Source organism: Aulonocara sp. 'chitande type north' Nkhata Bay, linkage group LG18 (genome assembly GCF_057382095.1).
Source record: "Aulonocara sp. 'chitande type north' Nkhata Bay isolate Kocher_YH1m ecotype deep benthic linkage group LG18, A_spYH_male_GT1.1, whole genome shotgun sequence".
Lineage (NCBI taxonomy): Eukaryota > Metazoa > Chordata > Actinopteri > Cichliformes > Cichlidae > Aulonocara > Aulonocara sp. 'chitande type north' Nkhata Bay.
In genome coordinates, this window is record NC_141361.1 from 39,676,622 (window position 1) to 39,703,529 (window position 26,908).

General features: G+C 41.6%; 1 protein-coding gene across 3 annotated transcripts in view; it reads right to left on the bottom strand.

The window, feature by feature from the left end:
• The window catches only part of LOC147309183 (junctophilin-1-like), a 53,475-nt gene extending 28,808 nt beyond the window's left edge, over positions 1–24,667 (bottom strand). For all 3 annotated transcript variants that reach the window (XM_086270689.1, XM_086270688.1, XM_086270687.1), the window contains exons 1-3: positions 24,072–24,667; positions 6,559–7,318; positions 1,665–1,783 (exon numbers count right to left, since the gene is read on the bottom strand). In XM_086270689.1, the coding sequence (XP_086126815.1) occupies positions 1,665–1,783; positions 6,559–7,318; positions 24,072–24,450 (1,258 nt within the window). In that variant the 5' untranslated portion in view covers positions 24,451–24,667. The remainder of the gene's footprint in view (positions 1–1,664; positions 1,784–6,558; positions 7,319–24,071) is intronic.
• Between the last annotated feature and the right edge of the window lie 2,241 nt (positions 24,668–26,908).

Sequence of the window (26,908 nt, forward strand, 5' to 3'; positions counted from 1 at the left end):
ATAGCATGTTCTGACTGAGAGATTTCTGAAAAAAATCAAACTTACAGCTCTGCTATCACTTCCAACATAAATGAAGACAGGAAACTAAACAGCAGTGACGTTTGTAGGGTTACTGAAGTTGGGCTAGCTGGTATATAATGATGTGCTACGTGATCGCTAGCGACACAGCTATGTTAGCATAACATTAGCACAGTGAAGCTGGAGGATGAACGCTAACTTTTTTCCACTTATAAAAGTTAACGTGAAGGTTCCTCATGGTTAGAGACAAATGCAATCGCATGGCAGGATACTGTAAACGGACCAAACTTCAGTCAGGAGAACAACTGAGATAATCCATCCACAATACGAGGTTAGTCATTAATATACTGCAACAACATGGGAATAGAGCAGCTGCCAGAGAATTCAACATTAATGAATCAATGGTACAGAAGTGGAGGAAGCAAGAAGAATGAGTTTAATAAAGTTTGATTTATCTGACTGCTTTGTTTCACTTAATGTGCCTTATAATCCCGTGCACCTTATGGTCCGAAACATACGTACTGCACACTGCAGTTTAATGTTGCAAAGCACCTCTTTTTAACTTCAGTGGATATTATACATGGTTATGCTCAGGATATGTCAGCCCATTTGTACTGGAAATGCCTTTTGGTTAAACTTTCAGCAAGGAATTTGCATTTGCACTGTTGCATTTTTATAAAGCTTTAATGTACATAAAAACCAGCTTCTTGTTTAAGTGAAAATAAATGGAAGGTTGTCTTTTTGCGCTAGTAATGTTGTGGAGTTGTATTTTGTCTCGCATCCATTATATCGTCAGTTATATCGTTATCGCAAATTTTCAAATATATATTGTGATAAATATTTTTGGCCATATCGCCCTGCTCTACTATCTTCTATACTTTGAAGTGCTTACTAACTACCTACTAACTACTATGTACCAGAGAGCAACTTGGAGTTAATATCTTGCCCAAGGATATTTGGCATGCAGACTAGGGAGAGCCAGGGATTGAACCACCAACCTTTCAGTCAGTAGATTATCTGCTCTACTTCCTGCCACCCCGGTTCTTAATTTTTTAAAGAACACACCATGCCAAGATATGCCAAGGTTTCAACTAAAAGCTCTTTGGAAATCACTTTTCGATGTAAAAATACTCTTATGCCTGTCAAACTGTGTTATATTTGGCATTTATCATACAATCAAAATAGTTTTTTTTGTGCCTGAAGATACAATTTAAAATGTGTGCAGATACAACACTGTTTCACGCCTTTTTTTGTCTGAAGTTCACAGGTTAATGTTAACAAAAAACATTCCACTGAAAATGATCAGGTACAAAGACCGGACTGAAAATTTGTGGAAAAAGCAGCCGATATCCAAACCTTTGTAAGAACCTTCAGAAGGCATGGAGAACTATTGCTAAAGACAATTTTAAAAAAAAACATTGCAATATGATCTGGCTCCTTGGTAGCAAAATTTGAAGAAAATAGGGGAGGACCAAGACAACCTCAAAGGGTTTCAAACCCAACCTTCAAACAGTTGTTCTAAAACCTTTCACAACCTTTTAGGCATTTCAATCATACAGAAGGTCACAAATTAAACCTAACAACAGAAGTTCAACATCGCATGTTTACAAGCAGCAGCTCTACAACATGTGCAGGTGTTACAGTACCTGGCTGATGGAAAGATGGGGAGAGCTCCCTGGCCACAGCTCGGGCAATATCAGAATCCTGGCAGGCTGATTGTGAAGCCTGATCTGCACACTCTGCTTTGACCTGGGCATGGGACGTCCTGCAAGAATCCATATACTCATTAGTAACTAACATACTCAGCATAGTGTGCTCTGTCTGGTTTATTTGGAAGTGTTTCAATAGTTTCCATGGGGCTGCCATCTGGGGCTTCTAAAAAGCATTGATATGCAAGGCAGCTGTGAAGAAATGTGATGCACACAGCTTTTAGGTTTTTTTCTCTCCTTTGATGTTGGCTGGACATTTCTCTTAATTGTAGACTTTGACAACGATAAGCCTTCGTCTTTGTGTGTTTTTGACTTGGCTAGTAACTGAAGAGTTTTTCTCTTAATCAAGGAAAGGATTTTGTAAATATCTACTTTCGTTGCCTTGAGGGGTCTTTCAGGGCTTTTAGTGTTGCTGAATTTATTTGATTTGATTTGATATTTTTCTAAAGGAATAAACTTCACTTCTTTTATCTCCTTAATGATGAAATAATGAGGAAACTAACACATATGTTTGTTTACCCCCCCCCAAGAGCTTCCCAGATGTCTTAGGGATGGGGTATAAACCCCTAAGAGCTTTCTTGGTGCTGTACTGAGGAATGTGGTTTCTCTGTCAATCTAACAAAGTATTTCTGCCAAACTGGCTAAAGAGGTAAAAACCAAAGGGTGATTAAAATGGAACAGTATAGAAAAAGAAACATTAAAATTATGTAGAGGGTTACATGGGTATCACATTTGATTAGAAATATGCATCAATTTTTATGAACACTATTCAGCTCATCCAGACTTAAAATGGTGAATGGACTGATTCTTATATAGCGCACTTCTACTCTCCTGGAGCACTCACAGCACTTTAGATCACATTCACCCATTCACAGCCATGCACACAAGCACTTTCTTCTACACTTTAAGTGCATTCTATCTAAGCATTCACACACATGCATACGCTGATGGATGTATCGGAGAGCAACTTGGGGTTAGTATCTGAAGGTCAAAGCGATGCAACATTTGAATCCAACATTACATAAAATCCCTGCTGTGATCATTACTAAAACCAACCAGCTGATCTATACCACAGCAACAGTGATCCTTGAGATGCTTGGCTACAAGTTGACCAGCCACAAGTAGCAATACCCGCCATGCAGAAAGAGGCTGAGATCAAGGGAAAACTGCAGGAAGTTAGCAAAATATTTAAACTGCAGAAAGGTATGAGGAAGAATGGAGTGTAGAAGAAGTACAACAAGCTGCTAATTCTGAGGCCTTTGAAACAACCAAACAAAGATACACAGTCTTGGCTAACCGCCTTAAGAGGTATACCAGAAGTAGAAACCATGAGAATAAACCAGATGTTCTCTACTAAACCATCAAAGATGCATTAATATAAGGCAGGAAAACAATATGAGAGCAGTCCCACCAAGACTGGAGATGAAGCAACACTGGAATAGCATATGGGAGATGGATGCAACACAACAACAATACTCAGTGTTTAGTGGATCTAAGAGCACCCCATAGCAACCACTCTAAACTGCATGTCATGTGATGTGACCATCACATCCAAGAAAGAGTCTCAAGCATGAGTTCGCCAGCACCAGGCCCGCACATCATTCACACCTACTGCCTAAGAGCCTAACTGTATTCAGTGAGCACCTGGCAGAACAAATGAACCAGCTGCTAATGGATGCAACTGGAACAGCTAACTGAAGGCTGGACAGTCTTGATTACCAAGGACCCTTCGAAGGGACTGGTCCCATCTAACTAACGTCCAATAAACTGCCTAACACCACATGGAAGCCTCTGCCAATGTAATTGTAACCTCTCTGTAACCTACAGAGAAATAACATCGTGGAAGAGGCAAAAAGTGAGTAAAAAATGTCCTAAATGCAGTTAGAATTTATTTAGAACTATAAATTAAATTTCTTTTAGCAATTATTGTTTTTTAATGTCACAATTCCAACCCTGCTCCTTTATCCGGGCTTGGACCGGTGTTCTGAGAAACCATCCTACTCTGACAAATCGTCCTACCCGTATTATAATTTGACGGTGACTTGTGACTAAACCTAACCCTACCCCTAACCATAACCCTAACCATAATGGATTGGATTTATATAGCTTTTTTCAAGGCACCCAAAGCGCTTAAAAGCGCGCCATAACCATAACCTTAAGAAGTATTCCAGATGGGTGAGAGAAAAAGAAGTTAATTCGGCTTTGGTGTTGTGCACATGCGCCGCGTCTGCGCAGAAACATTGGGTAGGATGTTTTTTTGAGGTAGGATGGATTCCCAGAACACCTGCAAAAGTGACCCGAAATTGGCACTCTGGTGGAGTTGCTGTGTGTGTGTGTGTGTGTGTGTGTTTATAAGTAGTTTTAAACCTTGTGATCCACAAAACAGCATAACAGTAAAAGAAGAACTGACTGCGTTACAGTCAGTGCGAGAGCAGCGGCTTCGCTCATGCGCGATTCATTTGCAGTTTGGACGCATAGGGGTCAACATCTCTGTGCCCTGATAGCAGATGGGGGAGGACTATCATCCGCCTGTGAGTGCTTTGGCACGGGTGAGGTGCCCACGGCAGCACCGCTGCTTGTTGAGAGTAAGAGCAATATGCATTTTCACGTCAAAAAGTCGTCATAAATAAGTCTCCAATAATACCAGAAAAAGTCACCAGATTTGTCGCTAGTCGCTTTTTAGAAAAAAAGTCTCTAAGGGGGTCTGAAAACTCGCTAAATATAGTGACAAAGTCGCCAAGTTGGCAACACTGGAAATAATTTAGACAGTTTGTAACTCTTAGTGATGCCGCAGTGTTCGTTTGACTTTGGGACCTGAAGCAGACGGAGTTTTGGACCCAGATCACTCCGCGGGGCTCCTGAATACGGCAGCCGTAATGCTCCGGCAATCCATCAAGCGGTGTGGCTTCATAGCTTACCAAAGTTGTACTGAAACATTTTTGACAGATTTCTGCGCGCCATGTACCACATAAAATTGGTTCGAGGTCAGTAAGTACAACCAGAATTCACACATAAGGCGCACTAACGATTTTTGAGAAAATTAAAGGATTTTAAGTGCGCCTTATAGTGTGTAAAATACGTGATACAGAAGAAAAGAATATATCGCGATATATATCGTTACCGCACTTGCTTCAAATTATACTGTGATATGGATTTTAGGCCATATCGCCCAGCCCTACCTTGTCCCCACTGCTGTTCTACGTAAGCCTGAACAACAAAAAGATGGAAAGTAGTCAGAACTGAGCAGACTGCACTATCAGAATGCAATATTCCAGATATTGAGGATAGCTAGAATTACATGGGAATACAAGAGGTGAACTGAACAATGAGGAGGCCACTAGAGAAGCTGCCTTCGCCAAAGAGCAAGGCAAATCCTGAGGAGTCTGCTGAATGGGAAGAACAAGCTCTAGGTAATCAACACCTATGCCCTGCCAGATACCCTGCTGGAATAATAAGCTAGCCAAGGGAGGAGATAGAAACCACTGACATTAAAAAAAGAAAAGCCTTTACCACGTATCGAAGGTTTCATACCAAATCCAGGCCAACGAATAGTGAGTGTAGAATTACTATCCAGGATGTAAGAACAACAACAACAATCCATCAGTACATCAGAAAGATGGCCAGGAATGATCATGTGCTTGGTGATACCTCAGGCAGCAGAAACCCAAGAGAGAAAAGGAACAAGAACAGCAAAGATCATAAATACTAGTTGGCAGATCATACATGGAAAGCTATAATGAAGTGGATGGCATAGCATGCAGGAACACCGTTGCAGAGTATGGCCTGGAAGTGCCAAGGCTAACCAGCCAGACATAGTAGTTGGGTCCAAGCAGAGGAGGAAGGCTGTAGTGATAAGATGTAGCAATAGCAACATCAGGAAATAGGAACAAGATACCTGAGAAATAACAAGGGCTGAGAGAGGAGATAGAAAATACGTGGAAGCTGAAGGCAACTGTTGTCCCTGTAGTAATCAGAATACTCGGGTCACTGTGCCCAAAATTGAGTGAGTGGCTCCAGTAGATTCTAGGTATGGCATCTAAAATGGGTTTCTGGGGCTGAGATGCATGCCGGCAGAGGAGATTGAGGTGGAAGTGATGCTGGTGTTGGCTTGACTGGTGGGGACTTCGGGGTTGGTTAGGAGTACAGGTGAATATGCAGGTGTCACAGGAGGTCAGATCAGTGAGGCAGTGGGAGGAGGGCATCTAGGGGTGCTGATGATATTTGAGATGGGGGATGTGCAGTTAAAACTGTTGAAAAACAGGCTTGAAATGGTGTGTTAGTTTTACACCAGGATGTAACCAGACTCAACCCTTTAAAAAAGTTTAGACAGAATATTTTTCCAAAGGTTTTGGGGATTTAACGGTTACTTTTTCACATAGAGCAGGTAGGGTTGGATAGCTTTTTTTTTCTTTTAATAAACTAAATGAGCATTTACATACTGGGTTATCTTTGTCCAGTTTTAAAATATATTTGATCATCTGAAACATGTGACACATATGAAAGACAATCCCAAACTAACAAGCAGCAAATATTTTTTCATTCCACAGAATACTAAGTACCATATGCTTACTATGAAGTTTCAATTACATTTGTAAGCCAGTGTGTCAAAATGAGCAATAAAATGTCTTTGTGTCAAGCCAAAATATGCAGAGTAGTATTAAGAGTATTACTAATAGTATTTAATAATGAGCAGTATATGCTCTGACAATAGTATAGATAAAATATGGATAAAATTTTGTACAGTATATATTACCCAATATACTTCCAATGTAGTAAAGAAAAAGGTGGTAAAAGTAGTTGTAACTTCCTTATGGTTCTCAGGATATTTTACCTGGAGATGGCAATCTCAACTTTGGTTCTGGCGATGGCTGCTGCTCTCACTGCTCCTTCAATGGCACGATCCACTTTTTGTTTGGTCTTGGTATTCTTTAGTGGGAACAGCTGCTTCCTGATACCCCGGATCAGCATATTGTTCTTGTACTTCCCTTCTTCCTTCGTCCCATTAGGAAAGATGGTGCAGCCATAGCCATGGCGTTTATTATTCAACCACTCGCCTTCATATTTCATGCCATTAGACCGCTCAGAGATACCAAAGCCACTGCGTTTGTCATTTTTCCACTCGCCCACATACGACTCGGTGGTGGTAGCATCCACACTGTCCTCAAGAGGCAGGTAGTCATCGCCAGGGTCTCCATCTCCAAAGCTAATGGTAGAGTTGGCGTCACTTGAACTGATGCGGCTCATAGTAGTGTCACTGTGTGCTGAACTGCGCTTACTAGAAATTGATGAGCGTGAATCAGATTTGCGTAGTCGCTGAAGGCTACCAAAAAAGGAGCCACGGCGAAAAAGACCCTTTCTCTTCTCTGAACCCTCTCCATCTGATTGGAAGTTGAGCACAAAACCACCACGTGTGCCAGCAGGGCTATCGGATAGGCTGTCACGCAGTACTGTACCATTACTCTGCTCACTGCGGAGTGAAGACAGCGAAGTTCGTAGAGGTGAGCGGATGACAGAAGCCATGCCATAAGGAACACTTTGACGTACTCCATAGCCGTGACGCATGCCACCACTCCACTGACCCTGATACGTGCCTACAGCAGTAGCAGAGAGACACACAGAGAGAAGACAGACTGTGAGTAAAGCATAAAAAATAAGCAGAGACAGAATAAAAAGCATATACAGAATAATGTAGAATACAAAGTGAGTGATAGAGGCTACCAAAGTAAATAAAAAAGATCAAGAATGCAAAGAAGAATGCAACTAGAGATCCAACAATGAATCAATGAACCAACTACTTTATATAGTCGAATGAAAGTCATTTTAATCAACCTTTTGGCCATGCATCATTATAGCAAGACAAATATCGTACCACACCACATTACTTTATGACAGCGTAGGATACTAAGCTAAAAAAAACAAACAAAAACAAAGTCACTGCAGAGGTAGAGTAAAAATATAATTTTATTTTATTAACAACTTAGGTGACATTCCTAGCCAACAGAAATGTTAGCAATGTGTCAGGAGACTGTACAAACTTCAACTGCCATAAACAGGCTGCCCATCTACAAAGTTGTTATCATATAATTGTGTAAATGTATCAGTGATTATAACTATATCCAAAAGTGTTCAACAGATGTGCTTAAGCATGACATATCCAGGACACGTGTGAAGTGTAAAACACTGTGAGGCAGACTCCATGTTTAAGTAAAGGGTGGGCCATTTATATGGATACACCGTAATAACATGGGAATGGTTGGTGATATTAAAGTCCTGTTTGTGGCACATTAGTATATGTGAAGGGGCAAACTCCTCAAGATGGGCGGTGACCATGGTGGCCATTTACAAGTCGGCCATCTTGGATACAACTTTTGTTTTTTTCAATAGGAAGAGGGCCATGTGACACATCAAACTTATTGGTAATGTCACAAGAAAAACAATGGTGTGCTTGGTTTCAACGTAACTTTATTCTTTCATGAGTTATTTACAAGTTTCTCTTTGTTCACAGCCATTGACATGACATTGACAACCAGTATTTAAGCCAGGCGATGACTGCTGTTCTTCGCTGGATCGTTGTGTTTGACTCGTGTTAGTGTCGTCAAGTTGCCAGCTATGTTTCCCCTTTGTGTTTCTGAGCATTGAACTAACAAACATTTCCCTGTGTACAGACTCCCTTGACCTTTTCCCTGTTTCCTGTGTGGTGATAGTTGGAGAAAGAGAGCCTGATCATGTGTGTGGATTAATGGAAGAGGAGCGAGAGTCTGTTTCCCTGGATTTCCCTGGAGCCCCGTCCCCCCACTTTTGTACGTAGCACTATTTCTGCACATTTGTATATACATTCAGTGAACTGTGTAAATAAATTGCTTGTGAAGCTTCCTATCGCTGAGTTTTGCATGTGAGTTCTCACGACAAACCGTAACAGTAATGATCCAGCCAACCATGGACTCAGCAGACTCAACCCCCACCCTGCAGCCTGTCCTCACCCCGGAAGCAATTCTGGAACGCCACAAACAAATGCTACAGCACACTAACTAGCAACTGGCTACGCTCACCCAAGCCCTCGCTCAACGCCCATCCACGCCTCCTCTGCATGTCTCTCCACAGTTACCGGCTTCCGAAACTCTGGCGCCCGTACTATCTACCTCTTCCGCACCGGCTCACCCAGAACCCCCGGAGCAATCTTTACCTGCTATGGAATCTTACTCGGGTGAGTTTCATAAGTGTGCAGGATTTTTGACCCAGATCACAGACCTATGAGACTGATGGGGCCAAAATTGCCTATATTGTTCAGTTGTTACAGGCAGGTATTGAACTGGGCACAAGCCATGCTAAGAACTGACCCTGAGATCACTTAGCAGGACTTTCTCGTTAAATTTAAAAGTGGTTTTGAAAGAGGCACCGGGGCTGAGGTGGCTGCTCTTTGATTGTTGAACTTAAAGCAGGGGAGACGGAGTATAGCGGAATACTCAGTCGAGTTTTGGACTTTGGCTGAAGAGACCGGGTGGGGGCAGTCGGCATTGATAAGTACCTCACTGAATAATGTTTGTGATGAATTGAAAAATGAACTGGTAATGAGGGACTTACCTTTGACTCTCTCTGATGTGATTACACTGTGTATGAAGGTAGACGAGCATTTAAGAGTGAGCCGGGGAACCGGAAACTATATTACCCAGAGGCATCTGGGACACACGGAAATGGCGCTGGGCGGAGGCGCGACCAGTGGCGGAGGCAATCAGGTGTCGGACAGTATGGAAGAGGGTGAACAACCCATGCAATTGGGGCGCTCCAGACTAATGCCTGAGGAGCGACATTGACGGTGGAGGGCCGGTGAGTGTTTTTACTGCAGTTGCAAAGGCCATATCGCCAACGCTTGGCCAAAAGACCGCCCGCCAGTAGAGAGGAGAGTATGGGTGGATGAGGTCTCCTGTTCACGGTCTCCTCCACGTCTCATGATTGCAGCAAAATGAACTGTGCAACTCAAGACTCATTCTCTTAGGGCTCCGATTGACTCTGGGGCAAACAGAACTTTATTGACGCTTCGCTGGCGCATAAGCTAAAACTAAGCACTGAAACACTACCACACTCTCTTCAAGTTACAGCCCTTAGTGGTCAGCGTCTCCCAGACATCACCCACATTACAGAGCCCATTTCTTTAACCCTTTCTGGAAATCATTCTGAAACCTTGCAGTTTTCAAAGCCCCCCTCACACCGCTAGTCTTAGGCTACCCCTGGCTGCGTCAACATAACCCAGTCCTTGATTGGAGAAAGGAGAGTAACCTGGGGTGGGGGGAGGAGTGACCTCAAACTGGGTTTTTTTTGCAAAGATAGAGCGTGCTCGCTGCCTCCTTGCCAGCCGTACGATTGCGGGATTGACCTTCTCCCGGGCGCACCGCTCCCTACCAGCTGTTTATACAGCCTTTCACAGCCTGAATGTGAAAGCATGGAAAAGTACATTAACGAGTCACTTGCTGCAGGTTTAATTCGCCCCTCATCTTCCCCAGTAGCCACTGGCTTCTTTTTTGTGACCAGGAAAGACAAGAGTTTATGGCCCTGCATTGGTTATCGAGGCCTCAACAACATTACGGTTAAAAACAAATATCCTCTCCCGCTGTTGAATTCCGCTTTCGAGCTTCTCCAGGGGGCCACAATCTTCACTAAGACCTGCAAAATGCAAATATCCTGGTCAGGAAAAGTGAGGGGGATGAGTGGAAAACGGCCTTTAACACCCATCTTGGCCATTTTAATATCTTGTCATGCCGTTTGGTCTCACCAATGCTCCAGCTGTTTTTCAGGCTCTGGTAAACGACGTGCTCCGGGACTTCATCAACCACTTTGTCTTTTTTACCTGGATGATATCCTCATCTTCTCACGCTCCGTCACCGAACACGAACGCCATGTCAGACAGGTCTTACAACATCTCCTTGTGGACCATCTCTTTGTTAAGGAAGAGAAGTGTGAGTTCCACGTAACTACAGTTTCCTTTCTGGGCTACATCATTGAGCAAGGTAACCTCAGAGCCGACCCAGCTAAGGTTAAAGCCGCCATTAACTGGCCAACCCCTTCTAACCGCAAGCAACTCCAAAGCTTTCTGGGTTTTGCTAACTTTTACCTTCGTTTCATTCGTGACTACAGTAAGCTTGCTTTGCCAATAACTCGTCTCAACTCACCCAAGGTTCCTGTCAGCTGGGATGAGCCTTCTCTCATCTGAAGCTACGTTTCGCCTCGGCGGCCATCCTTTTCCAACCAGATCTCAGTCTACAGTTTGTCGTGGAGGTGGACGCTTCGGACGCCGGAGTGGGGGCCGTGCTCTCCCAGCAACAAAGTGGTAAGCTTCACTCTTGTGCTTACTTCTCTCGCCGTCTCTCCCCCGCAGAAGGAAATTATGACGTGGGAGACCGCGAACTGCTAGCCATCAAGCTCGCCCTGGAGGAGTGGCGTCACTGGCTGGAGAACGCTGCCCAGCCATTCGTGGTGTGGATGGACCACAAGAATTTGGAGTATATTCAGTCAGCTAAACGGCCAAATGCCAGGCCAGCCAGGTGGGCCCTGTTTTTCACCAGATTCCAGCTCTCGATCACCTACAGACCTGGCTCTCATAACGTCAAACCCGGCACTCTCTCACGCCGATTCACTGCCTCGGAAGATACAGCTCAGGACTCCCCCATTCTCCCTCCCACGTGTGTTATTGGGACCCTGACCTGGGAGATCAAATTTGCCATTAGGGAGGGTCATTGAACAGAACCGGGCCCCTGAACGGGCCCTCCAGGTTTACTCTTTGTAGAACTCGTGACCTCTGTTAGGTCACGAGTGCTACATTGGGCTCACCTGTCACCCGGGGGTCCACCGCACCATTACCTTCCTTCAGCGCTTCGCCTGGTGGCCCTCTCTTGCAGAAGATGATTGTGAATGCATTGCCACTTGTCCAATTTGTGCCCAAAACAACAACGTCCATCAGCCATCTTCCGGCCTACTCCAACCACTACCTACGCCAAGCCGCCCCTGGTCGCACATTGCTATCCACTTCATCACCGTTCAGCCACCTTCATCAGGTAACTCAGTCATTCTCACAGTCATCGATCGCTTTTCTAAAGCTGCTCATTTTGTTGCCCTCCCCAAGCTCCCCTCTGCTCTAGAGACCACCCAGCTCCTGACTGACCACGTTTTACACCTCCATGGAATCCCCACGGACATAGTTTCAGACAAGGGTCCACAGTTTACGTTGCGCGTCTGGAAGGAATTCTGTAACGTCGTCAGAGCTCAGGTCAGTCTCTCCTCCAGTTTCCATCCGCAGACAAATGGCCAAACGGAGTGGGCCAATCAGGAGCTCGAAGCGGCACTCCAATGCTTGACATCCACCAACCAGACGAATAACTCCCATGGATCGAGTACGCTCACAACAGCCTCACCTCCCCTGCCACCGGAGTGTCCCCCTTCGAGGCGTCCCTAGGTTACCAACCACCTCCGTTTCCTGCCGTTGAAGGTGAGCACTTTGTGCCCTCTTTCCAGCAGCATCGCCAGAGGAGTCGGCGCGCCAGGAGAGCCACTCAAGCTGCCCTTCTCTGCACGGCCGAGCGCTTGGCGTACTGTCACTGGACCCCGGCACCACCTTACGCGCCCGGACAGAAGGTTTGGCTGTCTGCCAGGTTCATCCTACTCAGGTCTGAATCCAAAAAACTATCTCCCACCTTCATCTGCCCTTTTGAAATTGACACCCTGATTAACCCTGTTTCTGTCCATCTAAGACTGCCCCGGAATACGCGGATTCACAATATCTTCCATGTGTCACAAATGTAACCTGGTCTCTCTAGCCTGATCGTGTTTGTGGATTATTGGAAGAGGAGCGAGAGTCTGTTTCCCTGGATTTCCCTGGAGCCCTGTCCCCCCACTTTTATATATAGCAGTATTTCTGCACATTTGTATATACATTTGGTGAACTGTGTAAATAAATTGCTTGTGAAGCTTCCTATCACGGAGTCCTGCGTGTGAGCCCTCATGACAAACCGTAACAAAAAGTTAATAACAATGCCTCAGTTAGCACAGCAGAGGCTTGGACCTGAAAATTCAGATTCAGATTCAGAAGACTTTATTTATTCCCAAGGGGCAATTACGAGACTGACCTTGCCGACCGTACATACAATACACAAACATCACATTGGAGAGACCGGTCAGGCTAGGTAGCTGGCCGGTCAGCCGCACGAGCAGACTGAGCTCAGACTTATCTGAGTTGATAAGTCATCACTTAACAACAAGACTGCCTATTTATAACCACAAATATTGTCATCTTTAGTAATCAAGTAATCTATTGATTATTCCATGACTTAATCAAGTAAAATACCATGGATAATAAATACTTTTGTCTTATTAATGAATAGTAATGAATATTCAAAAGAGAAAAAACAGGTTTTTCAAAATGAACTGCTCACTAGTGTCCATTTTAGAAATTACAACGTTTTAAAGTTTAACTGCAAAAAACATCTCAAAACAAAAACCTGTGATAGTATTTATGTGCCGTGCTAAAATGTTATGTTTTCTTAAATGCAAAAAATATATAAATAATTTTAGTCAAAGTGAAATAACTAAGGCATGAAAAAAAAAAAAGTACCTTTACTCTTTTTCTTGGAAGATTTTTCGCGGTGTAAAACAAACGGTGGTGGATTGTAGCTGCTCAAAGTCTTCATGTCCGAGTTTGTTGATGGTTGCTATGATGAAAGACGCCCAACAGCTTTTTCACAGTAAAGGTTTTAATGGTGATTACTGAAACAGTGCTGCTGTCTTGGACGCTAGAAACATGTTGTGTTTTTTTACTGAACTTGAGCTCGCCATGTCACTAATGGCTCCACATTAAACTGTGCCAGCGTCATCATCAGTGTAGCTGTTGTGTTAGCGATGTTTAAAACTGGGTGCTGGGCTTAATGTTGTTGAGTTTTTATTCAAACACATGGTTGTATTGTAGGTCTCTTTTTACTCCGAAATGAAAATATTTTTTCACTCACAAGACAATAAAAATATCCCAATTTTTGGGAAATAACAAAAATATTTGAAATGGATGGTTTTATTAATGCAACAGTCAATTAGAAATTTGTGTATCTCTATGTTAAGCTTTATTTCATGTTCAGAATCACTGGGGCAAATGCTGATAGAGATTTCTGGGGTGTGGGTGTGAGTATTAACAGTATATAAACTGGGGATGTTCCTGGAAACGAATTTCTTAGTTGACTGAATGAGGGTAAAAATGAGACTAGCTGAGTAGTCTAAAACTAAGAAACACTCAGACATTAAGTTAAATTTGACAACTGTTTAGTGGACAATGTCAAAGACTGTAAGGCATTTGAAACCATTAATCACATTTTTCAGTCGCTTAACTGTGCAGCATCACGCATCATCAATATTACAGGTTATACTCCAGACAAAGAAGAAGAAAAACACTTAAACTGAATATGATGTGATAAACATGTAAATGAAAACATGTTGCTACAAAAGACGTTCACATATTACTAAAATATGACAAATCAACATCCAAAAAACTGAACAGCAAGTAAAAAGTGTAGCACATTGAGCCATGCTTTATGAATGATGTACGAAACTTCATTAAAACCACTTCAGTGAAAGTTAAAATCTGAAATAACAGATCAATAAATCATTCAGGGCTTTCCTCCAGTTATCTGATATCAGGCTGCTGGGAAGCAGCCGAAGGAGAAAAGTTCAGGCCTCCCTCTCACCCACCTCCTTCAGCTTATCCGAGGAAATCCTGAGCCTTTCCCAGGTCAGTTGATTGATGCAATCTCTTCAGTGTGTTCTGGGTCCAACTGGCATGCCCGGCTGAAACACTGTGCCCACGAGGCAACAGCCTTAGCTGGCTCGTTTGGGTGTGGAGGAGTACGGGCTCCACTCTGAACCTCTCCCGAATGACTGAACTCCTCACTGTGTCGCTGAGGGACAGCCCACCCACCCTTCGGAGAAAGCTAAATTGCTCTTTCATTCTAATAGTGTTCATGTCTAAATTAACAGATTTATGTTTGTAAACAACAATGCTCCATCTGAAGGCAAATGGCCCCATAACATTTAGGATGCAACAATTTATCAGTATTGGACATCAATTTAAATTCCCTAATCTACCCTAGACTTGTAGTCAAGACCGCCTAATCCGAGACCAAGACAAGACCAAGACCAGAGGGTATCGAGACCAAGACAAGACCAAGACCAAGTTGAGACGAGACCGAGACGAGACCAAGACCAAGACCGAGACAAAAAAAGTCTTTAAACTGCAGCCAGATGCTATTATATATACACATGTGCAGGACACCTTAAACTAGTTTTTTAATTAAGCAGCAAGGCAGAACAAAGTCAGGGCTGTATCAAGACACGAGGACTAAACCCCAATTCAACCAGACCCAGAACTGATCCGGAATTAAAACAGGACTACAACAGTTTAAAATCAGGACTACTGAGGACTTAACCAAGACAGAACCAGAATCAGAACTAGATGATAGCAGCACTAAAAATCATCATAGACCTGCACTACACTTATTTTTTAATTCTACCAAAGTCCACTATTTAGATTGAGAAACGTTTATATAATTATTCAGCCTTGTTGTGCAAACAAGCTGCATAACTTAATAAATACAGAATTTGAAAAGTAACAAACCTAAAAAGAAACACTAGGTACGAGATACATGTTCTGATGAGTTTTGGCAAACAACCATTTGACTAACATGTGTGTCTCACCTGCTCTTATTCATCTCTGTTCTGTCCTCATTCTCTCTCTCCCTCTCTCTCTGTTCCTCTTTGTGCTGACAATCAAGCCAAACACCAACATCATCAAATACACAGTTGAAACCAGATATTTACAAACTCTTCAGATCAAAACACAAACACTTTTTTAATTGTAACATCAAATCAGACTAAATGTTTATTTTTTAGATTGATAAATATAAAAAACATATTTGTTAACTTTAAGAGTAAAGAGAGAAACTATCTGTATTTCTTAATTGTAAATGGCACCAAATTGTATTCAAACTGAGCCACACTTATGGAGCTCCACGATTCTTTTCCTGGTGTTTTGGTTGACATCTCTTGATGTTCCCATGTCACAGAAACAGGCTCTGTGTTTTGCCTTATATGCATCCACAGCTGTGCCACCAATTTACTCACATGGACTCTACTAACCTATCAGAAGCTTCTTCAGCTCAGAATGGAATCGTCTGGAGTTTTCTTATTAATTAACAATAAACTTAGTGTACATGTGCTCCTACATTTGATGAAAGTGACTAAAATAGAAGCTCTGTCTCTCTTTATTCTGACATTTAACTAATTCAAAAGATATTTCAATATTTATTTATCTAAAACAAGTTTACTCTAAATTGATGTTTAACAGTAAAAAAAGTTTTTATGTTTTCTCCATAAAGTGTAAATATCTGGTTTCAGCTGTGAATATCCTGCTGTGTATTGAAATTCCTCTTGTTTTGCATAGATATACTAAACAACATCCAAAGCATAATATATAAAATAACATCTACCTGAGTTTTTTCTTTGAAAGAAGCTCCTTATGTCCATTGTTGTGTTCATCAGTACATGACTGAAACCGATTTAGAGTTTGTTTAGCCGTGGAGGGAAACAACTGAAAATATGAAGTGTAAGCTAAGACTCTCTAAAAAAATCAGCGTTGCTGTTCGGCTTTTTATTTATCCATTTGTTGATTCACTCGAAGAGCAAGTAACGCAACCAAGTGATCAGTTTGATATCAATCTTTTGTGATGCACCGTCATATTTACATTATTAGTTCAGTACGAATGATTTGCTTTGGTACCTGGTCAAACTTAAGCTCTCCTCTGTCTGCAGCAAACTCGCAGGCAGCAGCTTCTCCCCCCTCGCTCACATGGGTGCTGTGCTCAGTCGCCCAGTGCCTGAGCTTGGATCATACCAAAATTAGGGGGAATTTACGACGGTGCGATCTGTGCTTCGTGTGTTATTTTTGTTTTATACAGTTGTCAGTCAGGCATCTAGCTAACAAATTACACTCCAAAAGACCCCATGCTTCTGAAAAAATGACCCGGGCTTAAGCCCAGTAAGCCACCCCCCCGCTCCGCTGATGGTTGACTCCAAATCTCCCGAACACTATGTCGATTTGAGAACGCAAGACCGAGACCAAGACAAAAGTCCGTCGAGACCAAGACAAGACCAAGACCACGTAAAAGTGGTCTCGAGACCACGACTGGTCTCGACACATCCAACTCTAATCTACACTATATTCTGCAGAAGAATTTCCTTGTTGGCCTTCACACATATGAACCTGAGCGACAACCCATTCTTAATCCAGATGATTTAATAGGATGTCGGCCCACCCTTTGCAGGTAGAACAGCTTTCATGTGGCCTAACACTTTATGGCTGAGTTGCTGTTGTTGCCAGTCGCTTCCACTTTATTTGTTAATTGCACCTTTGCTTTGAATGACGGTGGCAAAACAGAAAAACACTGAACCAAAAAAGAAAACACACACACCAATCTGTATTCTTGAAAAAGTCTTCTCCAGAAAAAAAAAAGGTGAAGCACAAAGAAAATGTTCAAGTCAATTAAAAATCGAATAAAACAAAACTACACAGTTTGCAAACAATAACTAAACTGACGGTTTGTGTAGGTTCACAGTCACCCAGGTCGTGGTGGTCCGAGAAGCTTGGAAAGAAAATGGTGGTAAAAACTGACACGATTGTAGTCGTGTCTTCGGCTTACTGCGGTGGATGCAGCACAAAGACCCGGGTTACAGAAAGCGAGCGGAGCGTGATCCGCCGATGCACCACAAGGATTGTGGGCGACACATGTGAGGTCAAAATCATCACGACACACCCATGACACAGTGAGCATAATGCCCCCATTAGACTGCTCAAGAAGTAAATCTCTTGCAGCATCTCTTGGTGTCTTTCTACCAGAACTCCACTGAGGTGTCTGCACTTATGCCATTCTGTTATAGTAAGGGAGCAGCTCTGCAGCACACAAAAAGACAAACAAACCAGCTGCCTGTCCTGGAAGACATCTTCATCTCCCGCTGTTAGAAAAAAGATTTGTTGTCAACTTCAGGACAACATCGATTAGAACATGCACCAGACGATTCACCAACAGTCTTTACCTTAAAGTCACTACCATCATGAACAGTGAACTGAAAGCACACCTCATATACTAAACATGCAGTAATTACAGGAATAAATCAAAATATGCATTTTGGTGGTCTTGTGTTGTTTTCCATGTTTAATGTGCATGAATGAAAGAAATATATTTATATTATAACATATTTTTATATTCATTGTTAAGTGCAACCTAATTCCATTTTAGATTTCTTTACAATCATAATAAAGAAAAAAGTTAACCACTGTGCTGCCCTGCATTTACCGAGTATAGTGTGCTATTGTGCTGCATGTATTAACTGTCTATGAGTTCCAATACATGCTGATTTTCAATCCTCTGCTCCGTTTCCAAATCCTACACCCTGTGCAATCTTTGGAGCTTGTCTTGAAGTCAAAAAATGAACAATAAGCACAACTGGAGACAAATAACTGTATGTTTCTCTTAACATGTTTGAGTCTAAGAAAAGATTTTGACAGTTGGGAGTTTTTGCGATTCTAAAACTACGACCAGTGTCTGACATTAAGTGAAAAAACTGTTCGCTTTGTAGCCTGATTAGGAGAGCTGTGGCACTGGTACTTTCAGCTGTAGAATGTCAGGATGTTCTATTTTAAAAGACTGAAGTAACTTGAGACACTGAGAAGTCTGTTGGATGGCCAAACATAACTCCAAGCAGCTACTTTGCAATGAGGCATAAGCCTCCAGAGTCCGACTGAAAACACCAGACTAGACTGGTTTCTGTAAGATCTATGAATAACTGTATACATAACTATAAAACTGTTATGATTTCTGTCATTTAGGTCTATTGAGCCAGTCTTTCATTATATTCCTTTCATAATACCACCTACATCCGCTTTACAGAAAAAACTATCATAATCTAGAAGCAGAAGGCCTTCTGAAATATCAAAGTGCCATATAAGAATTACAAATTGAGCTGACAAATTATACTGATTTGATTTCAGTTGCATATGTAGGCGATTTATCACCAATGCCCATTCAAGCAATAAAATTAAGCAACAACATTAATGGATTTCCAACTCTCGTTTTGTGGCATGATGGTTATTTTTATTTATTTAATTATTTAAGTGACCGGAAACAATTTGTGAAGCTGGGTGTCCATTCCTCATCATGCTTGGACATTGCTTGTGGTGTTCCACAAGGCTCTGTACTGGGTCCAAAATTATTTATTATTTATATAAATGATATTTGTGAGGCATCTGATATATTAAAATTAGTATTATTTGCAGATGACACAAATATTTTTTGTTCTGGGGGGAATCTAAAGGAGCTGCTGGATACAATTACTTCAGAAATGTGCAAAATTAAAAAATGGTTTAACAGGAACAAACTCGCTAAATCTAAGTGAAACTAAAATTATCTTATTTGGGAATTCCCTTAGAAATGCACAAGTGCAGATTCAAGTAGATGGTGTGGAAATTGAAAGAGTACTTGAACATAAGTTTCTTGGTGTGATTATAGATGATAAATTAAACTGGAAGTCTCATATAAATCATATACATAACAAAATTTCAAGAAGTGTCTCAATCTTGAGTAAAGTAAAACACATTCTGGACCACAAACACTCCACATTCTCTATTGTTCCCTGATTGCACCGTATTTGAATTACTGTGCAGAGGTTTGGGGCAATACTTACAAATGTTCGCTATCATCAATCTTTATATTACAAAAAAGGGCCATAAGGATAATCCATAAAACTGGTTACAGAGATCATACAAATCCACTATTCTTAAAATCAAAAATTCTAAAATTCACAGATCTGGTTCATTTTCTCACAGCACAAATTATATATAAAGCAATAAATAACCTGCTTCCTGACAATATTCTAAAAATGTTTTCTAAAAGGGAACGGGGATACAATTTGAGGGGGGAATTAAATTTAAAACATCCTCGTATCCGTACAACATTAAAAAGTTTTTGCATCTCTGTGTGTGGAGTGAAGCTGTGGAACAGACTAAGTAAAGATATGAAGCAATGTCCAAGCATGGCGCAGTTTAAAAAGCGGTTTAAGGATATGGTTTTTACAGGGTACAGGGAAAAGGTAGAGATTTGATAGGGTGTTCTTGTCTAATATTTTCATGTGTGTGCGCATGCACGGGTTTGTTGGTATGGGGGTATATATATATATATATATATATATATATATATATATATAAATAAATATAATTGCAGGTTGTGTATCCTTGAGGTGTTAATGGGGTTATTGAAAATGTGTATATGTGCGTATGTGTGTATATACGTATGTATGGATAGATAGAAACATATATGTGTATATATTAAAAAAAAATTACACATAACATATAATGTAATTGCAAGGAGGTATTTCTGTAGTCTATTGATACTAGATAGTGGAAAAGGGGTGGGATTAAATAAGCTTATGCTTCTTCCTGCTCCTTTTTGAACATGAACGTTATTTGGAGTTGTGGTTGCTCGCTTTCCTTTTGTTTGCTTTGTTCATTTGTCTATTTTAATTCTATTTTTTTTATACTTTTTCAACATGTTCAAAATAAAGATTCAATCAATCAATGGTGTCAGAAGTGGACACAAAAATCAAGCTTTTTAATTTTATCAGTTTTAACACACAGCTTTAGCATTAAACAGCAACACCAAGATTGCAGCAAGCACTTAATCAATTTAATCTTTCTGTGCAGCTGTGATGATTACACACACATGCATTATATATGCACAATATATGTACATATGTAGATATATACTAATTACATCAAATATATCAAGCAACATGTATGGAATTATGTAGCAAAAAAAGAAAAGATAAATAACTCGAAATATGTTTTAGAATTTAGATTCAAGAAAGAAGCCACCCAGCTGCAAACCCTCGGCCTTCTCTCAGCTTCATGATGTCGTCACCTGAAATGGTTTCGCCTCACAGGTGAGCCTGTCAGGGTTCATTGGTGGTGTTGGGACCATCATCTATGTTGTGCAGAAGTCAGGTTGGTGCACAGCTGACAGCCCTATTTGACAGCTGTTAGAGTTCATATTATGGCAAGAACCAATCAGCTAAGTAAAGGCCATATCGTGCCATCGGCCCCTCTGGCCGATGGCACGATATGGCAGCCTCGCTTCTGTCTGTCTGCCCCAGGGCAGCTGTGGCTACAACCATAGCTTGCCTCCACCAGTGTGTGAATGTGAGAGTGAATGAATAGTGGTATTGAAAAGCGCTATATAAATCCAATCCATTATTATTATTATTATTATTATTAAAGAGAAACAACAGCCCATCATTACTGTAAGAACTGAAGGTCAGTCAGTCCAGAAAACTGCTAAAACTTTGAATGTGTCCCCAAGTGCAGTCAGAAAAACCATCAAGACTACGATGAAACTGTCTGACATGAGGACGCCCCAGGAAAGGAAGACCAGGAGTCCCTCTGCTGCTGAGGATACAATCATCCGAGTCACCAGCCTCAGAAATCACAAGTTAACAGCAGCTCAGATTAGAGCCCAGATAGATGTCACACAGAGTAGAGACACATCTGAGTAGAGTAGAGACTGTACAAATCAGGCCTTTATGGTCAAATAGCTGCTGAGAAACCACGACTAAGGAAAAGCAACAAGCAGAGATTTGTTTGGGCCAAGAAACACAAGATGAGCCCAAATTGGAGAACTTTGGTTCCACTTTGTGAACGATGGTCTCTACATGCATGGTTCCCACCATGAAGCATGGAGTTGATGGTTTGCTGGTGTGGGGGGCTTTACTGGTGACACTGTTGGGGATTTATTTAAAACTGAAGGCACACTGACCCAGCATGGCTACCACAGCATCCTGCAGCAACATGCCATCCCATCATGTATTGTTCAACAGGACAATGACCCCAAACACACCTGCAGGCTGTGTGAGGGCTGTTTGACCAAGAAGGAGAGTGATGGAGTGCTGCACCAGATGGTCTGGCCTCCACAGTCACCTGACATAAACCCAGTGGAGATGGTTTGGGATGAGATGGAGCGCAGAGTGAAGGCAAAGGACCAACAAGTGCTCAGCACCTCTGAACTCCTTCAAGACTGTTGGAAACCATTTCAGGTGACATGAAGCTCATGGAGAGAACGCCAAGAGTGAGCAAAGCAGGAATCAAAGCAAAGGGCGGCTGTTAGGAAGGATCTAACATATAAAACATGTTTTGAGTTGTTTCACACTTTTGTTTACTACATAATTTAAGTGAGAATCTACAATGTAAATAGTCATGAAACAGAAGCCAAGCCATGTATTTAGGCTGGTAGACTAAATAATGCAAGGGTGACTAGAAACTAGGGCTGGGTATCGTCACTGATTTCTTGAATCGATTCGATTCAATTCGGGGAAATTTTGCCTCAGACAGTCAGAAATAGTATAATTCAGATCACGTATCAGTACATTTCCATATTTTTATATCTATAAAAAGAAAACTGACACTTGCGAGACTTTACCAAAGGTGTGAGCATCACAGCAGAGGCCTTTGTGTCAAAGTAACTGAGAATAAAACATAGAAAAACATGAAGGTGATTTTCCTGTTCTGGGATTTTATAAAAATATTCAGCAGTACATCAAAAACGAAAGAAAACCATTAATCAACATATGAACGTTACCTGATGCTGCTGAAGTGAAGCAAAGTTACAGAGGTTTTATTAGAGACACAGCTGAGAGTTTTTCAATTTTAAAAAGTTTAAATTTGTTCAGTGTTGAACAGCAGAAATGAGGCTTCTTTGTAAGTAAGTAAGTAAAAGGAAAAAAACCAGCGGCCGACAGCCTGTAAACTACGGTAGACTGGTGCGTAGTAAGCAAGCGAATAATGCAGAAAACAGATTTTTAGAGAGCTGTGCATGAAGTAAAATAAATTTATATTAAAAAAATCAATTCAGGATTTTAATGAATCGTTATCCAAGCTAGAAGTGATTTTAATTGATAAATCGATAATCAAAACCCACCCCTACTATGTGTTCATTCACAGTTTTGAAGCCTTCAGTGAGAATCTACAATGTAAATAGACATGAAAGTAAAAAAAAAAACATTAAATGAGAAGGTGTGGTATAGGGATAATTTTCTTCAGATAAGCAGAAGAAAATGGCAGGATGATTTATTGCGTTGTCATGGATTTTCAAACATCGTCCATCATTCATAATGCATGGCACACTTTTCCGTCACAATTTATGAGTTTTTCAGTGGTTAATTTGTCATATTTTAGTAATACGTGAACATCTTCTGTAGTAACATGTTTTCATATTTAACATCTGTTTGTTTTAAGTGTTTTTCTTCTTCATCGTCTGGAGTATAACATGTAACCTAAGGAGCTTGGAAAGAAAAGCGTCTGGACTTCTCTAAGTTGCTTGAAGACGTTTCACTTCTCATCCGAGAAGCTTCTTCAGATCTAGGGTCAAATGGTGGAGAGTCCCAGATTTAAGCCCTGTGGGAGGGACAATGGACCCCCTAATGTCTTCAAGCAATTTAAAGAAGTCCAGAAGTCCAGAAGTCTCTCCAAGCTCCTTAGACTACGATGACCTGGATGACTGAGAACCTTCACAGAAATATAACATGTAACATTGATAAGGCACAGCATGATTCATTATTGAAGAACGTGATCAGTGATTTAAAACGGCTTTGTTATCAGTTTTTGACATATTCTATTAAACAGCTTTCACATTTAACTCAGTGAGTGTTCCTTAGTTTTACACTGGTAGGTTAGTCAACAAAGAAATTAGTGGCTAGGAACATCACTAGTAAGCACAAGCATTTTAGTTGATGGTGACAAAAACATTATGTGTGACCTGATGTCCCCTCGCAATCCTTTAATCACCCTTTGATTTGGGTTAGAATGAAACGACTGCCACCATTTAAAATCCCCATTTTCAGAGCAGCCGCAAAACATCCATGATGGGCTCAGGGACACATGGGCCACTTCTGTTCTACATGCATGTGAGTAGTTCTATCACAGAGGACACATTATGGCCACATTAACAATTAAATATTAGCATTTTAGTTGTTTTTTATGTTCAACGTGAGGGCTGGTTGGTGTATCTTTGATCAGGCCAGGTGGGGGTTTCTAGAGTGTGCTGTCACATCACACACTCACTCACTCACTCACTCACTCACACACACACACACACACACACACACAAATTCGTTATCATAGTGTGTAAGATAAACTACTGTACAGAAGAAAAGGGTGCTTTGGTTATTCTGGGAGTTTGGTTGAAGAACAGTCAACACCTGTGCACCGTTTTATCTTACCTCCATCACCATACGTCTCCACGCCATACCCGTCCTGCAGGCCGTTACTCCAGGTACCCTCGTACCTGGCCGGCGTGTTTACGCTTTGCCTGACTCCGTAACGGCCCTTTAACCCATGAGTCCACTCTCCTCGGTAAATCCACCTCCCTTTGGTTTCAATCCCGAGCCCGTGTCTCTTCCCCTGCGCCCAGTAACCCTGATACGTGTTCCCACTGGGCCAGGTGTAGACGCCAACTACCTCGAAACCGTTCGACCAGGAGCCAGAGTACTCTCCCTGGCCCTTGGGTCCGGTGCACACACCGTGGCCGTGGGCTTTGCCATCCTCCCACCCTCCGCAGTAGGTCCCCCCATCATCAAAGTCGAATCGACCGCCCGTCATTCAGAACTTGAGGGTAAGTGTTACTCTGTAGCTTCCAGTGACGTTCCGATTTTGCGAATTGCTGTTAAAAGTGATGTAAGACTGACAGTGTAGTCCAGGTCAGAACAGGAGTTCTAGGCGGAGATATGAAGGAGCGGCGTGTACCGGCAGCGGTGTGCCGGGATTTGAAAGAGGGACGTGGAAGGATGGGAAGCAGTCGCCACTGCTGCCACAGCCGCTTCCATACCGCGTACTGGAAACTCCCCCACTCGTCTCTCACAAGTCATTTAGCTCAAAGCTGTCAGTGATCAAATAGTACTTTGCTTCCTGTTTGACTTTTCAAAATAATACCACAACCTGTTGCGTGGGTCGAATCTGATTACACGAGGTAAAATTAATTGGGACGCTTCAATATTCATAAACATTCAGGAATGCCTTCATAGTTTTCAAGTTGTACATCGTTACATTATTAATGTCTAGTTATATATAACTTTAGTAACATAACTTACGCTATAAACAATGTGAAACAAAAGGCAGCATATTCCCTAAATATCGTATTTTGTTTCTTCCCAAGTCAAAAACAGTATTCGTTTTCATTCCTCAGTTTTATTTTTGTGTCACTTAGTTCAGATAGCTTGTGATCTAGTAAAGGGCTAACACGAAAGGATGAAATCCTGGTAACAAAGGCTGCAGTAAAATTACAAATGAACACTGATCATACAGAACCTTAAGCATACACTTAATATAGATGATAATCTTGAGCTGATGCAGTGCTCTGCATTCTTCTGCTCAGAGGGAGCTGAGAAGCTACTCAAATGGATGGATAGATGCATGTGTTTGTGGACCTGGAGTTTCTCACGTGACTAAATAGAGTACTGTGACAAACTATTACATTCCATAACTCAGTGACTTCTAGAACCAGCAATAACTTGAAGTAATTGTCTGGTGTCTGACTTCATCTTTCACACTGTTGTTGAGGAATATAAGTATTTTTCAGTACATTGTAGTCTGGGGGGCATTCGTTTATGCACAGCTTTTCAAGGTCCTGCAACAACACTTCAGTTAGGTTGAGGTATGGACTTTGACTGGGCCATTGTGACACCATGATTATTTTTCAGCTAATCTGGTTGAGATAAGCTGGTTTTCTTGGGATCATCGTCCCGTTGGCCCAGTCTTCAGCTGTCAGACAGGCCTCACATTCATGGATCCTTTTGTCCAAATAGAATTCATACTCAACTAAATAAGATGGTGCCCAAGCCCTGTGACAGTAAATCAAACCAAATGATCACCCCTCCACCACCATGCTTGAGAGGTGCTATGACGTGTTTAAGTTAATGTACTCCAAGTGTGGTGTTGTGCATTATGACCAAACTATGACCAGAAGTGGTTGCTGTTTCTCCACATGCAACTTTAGAGAAATGTAAGCTGTGCTGTCATGTTCTTTTTCAAAAGATGAGGCTTTCTTCTCACAACACTTCCAAGCAAGCCATACTTATTCAGTGTTTTTCTGATTGCACTGTCATAACTCTGCACATTTATCATGGTAACTAAAACCCGTAGAGTCTGAGATTTAGCTGCCCCCCCCCTTTTTAATGTATTTTTTCTAAGCATTGCTTGATCTGAACTTGGGGTAAACTTTCTAGGATGTCCACTCCTGGAGAAAATCTGGCATTGCATTCACAACACATACCTGAATGCAGCAGACCAGCAAGAAAGTCTGCTTTTATAAAGGTGGTCACACTTGCAGAGGATACATGATTCAAGTCTATTTAATTATCATTCGGCACCTGGCTGCTACTTTCCCTTTTAATTCCTAAAGCACTGACTTTGGAATACATTTTTCACAGAACTTTGGTCCTAAACTACTTGAATGCTAACTTCATGTTCCTCCTTCTTCATTGAAAATGATTGATGTGTGTGACTGTATTACTAGTACAGTCACACACATCAATGTGACTGTGATGTCTTGATTTTTCAAGGCCAATTAACTCTTTGCTATCTCGTTTAAAACAAAACTGTTGCAAAAATAGAGTGTTGTCCCAGGTTATTTCAGAATAAAAGTCGGTAAACAATTTGCATTTATAAACTCAAACATGTGCGATAAAGCAGCAACACTATGCTTCATTTTACCTGTTGTGTATCCGAAGTCATCTCAATGAACTCCCATATTCATGCTCTGTCAAACAGCGCCATCTTCTGGAAATCATAGTTGTTACAGTTCAGCGACCACGAACAGAAAACACACACCCAGAAGCAAAGCAGCTCTTTCAGACTTTCTCTCTTTCATATATACATACAAAAATTAAGCATATCTGATTCAACTCAATTTTATTTTATTTATACAGCGCCAAATCACAACAGCAGTCGCCTCAAGGTGCTTTATATTGTACAGATGACCCTGCAATAATACATACAGAAAAAAACCCAAGAATCATATGACCCCCTATGAGCAGCACTTTGGCGACAGTGGGAAGGATAA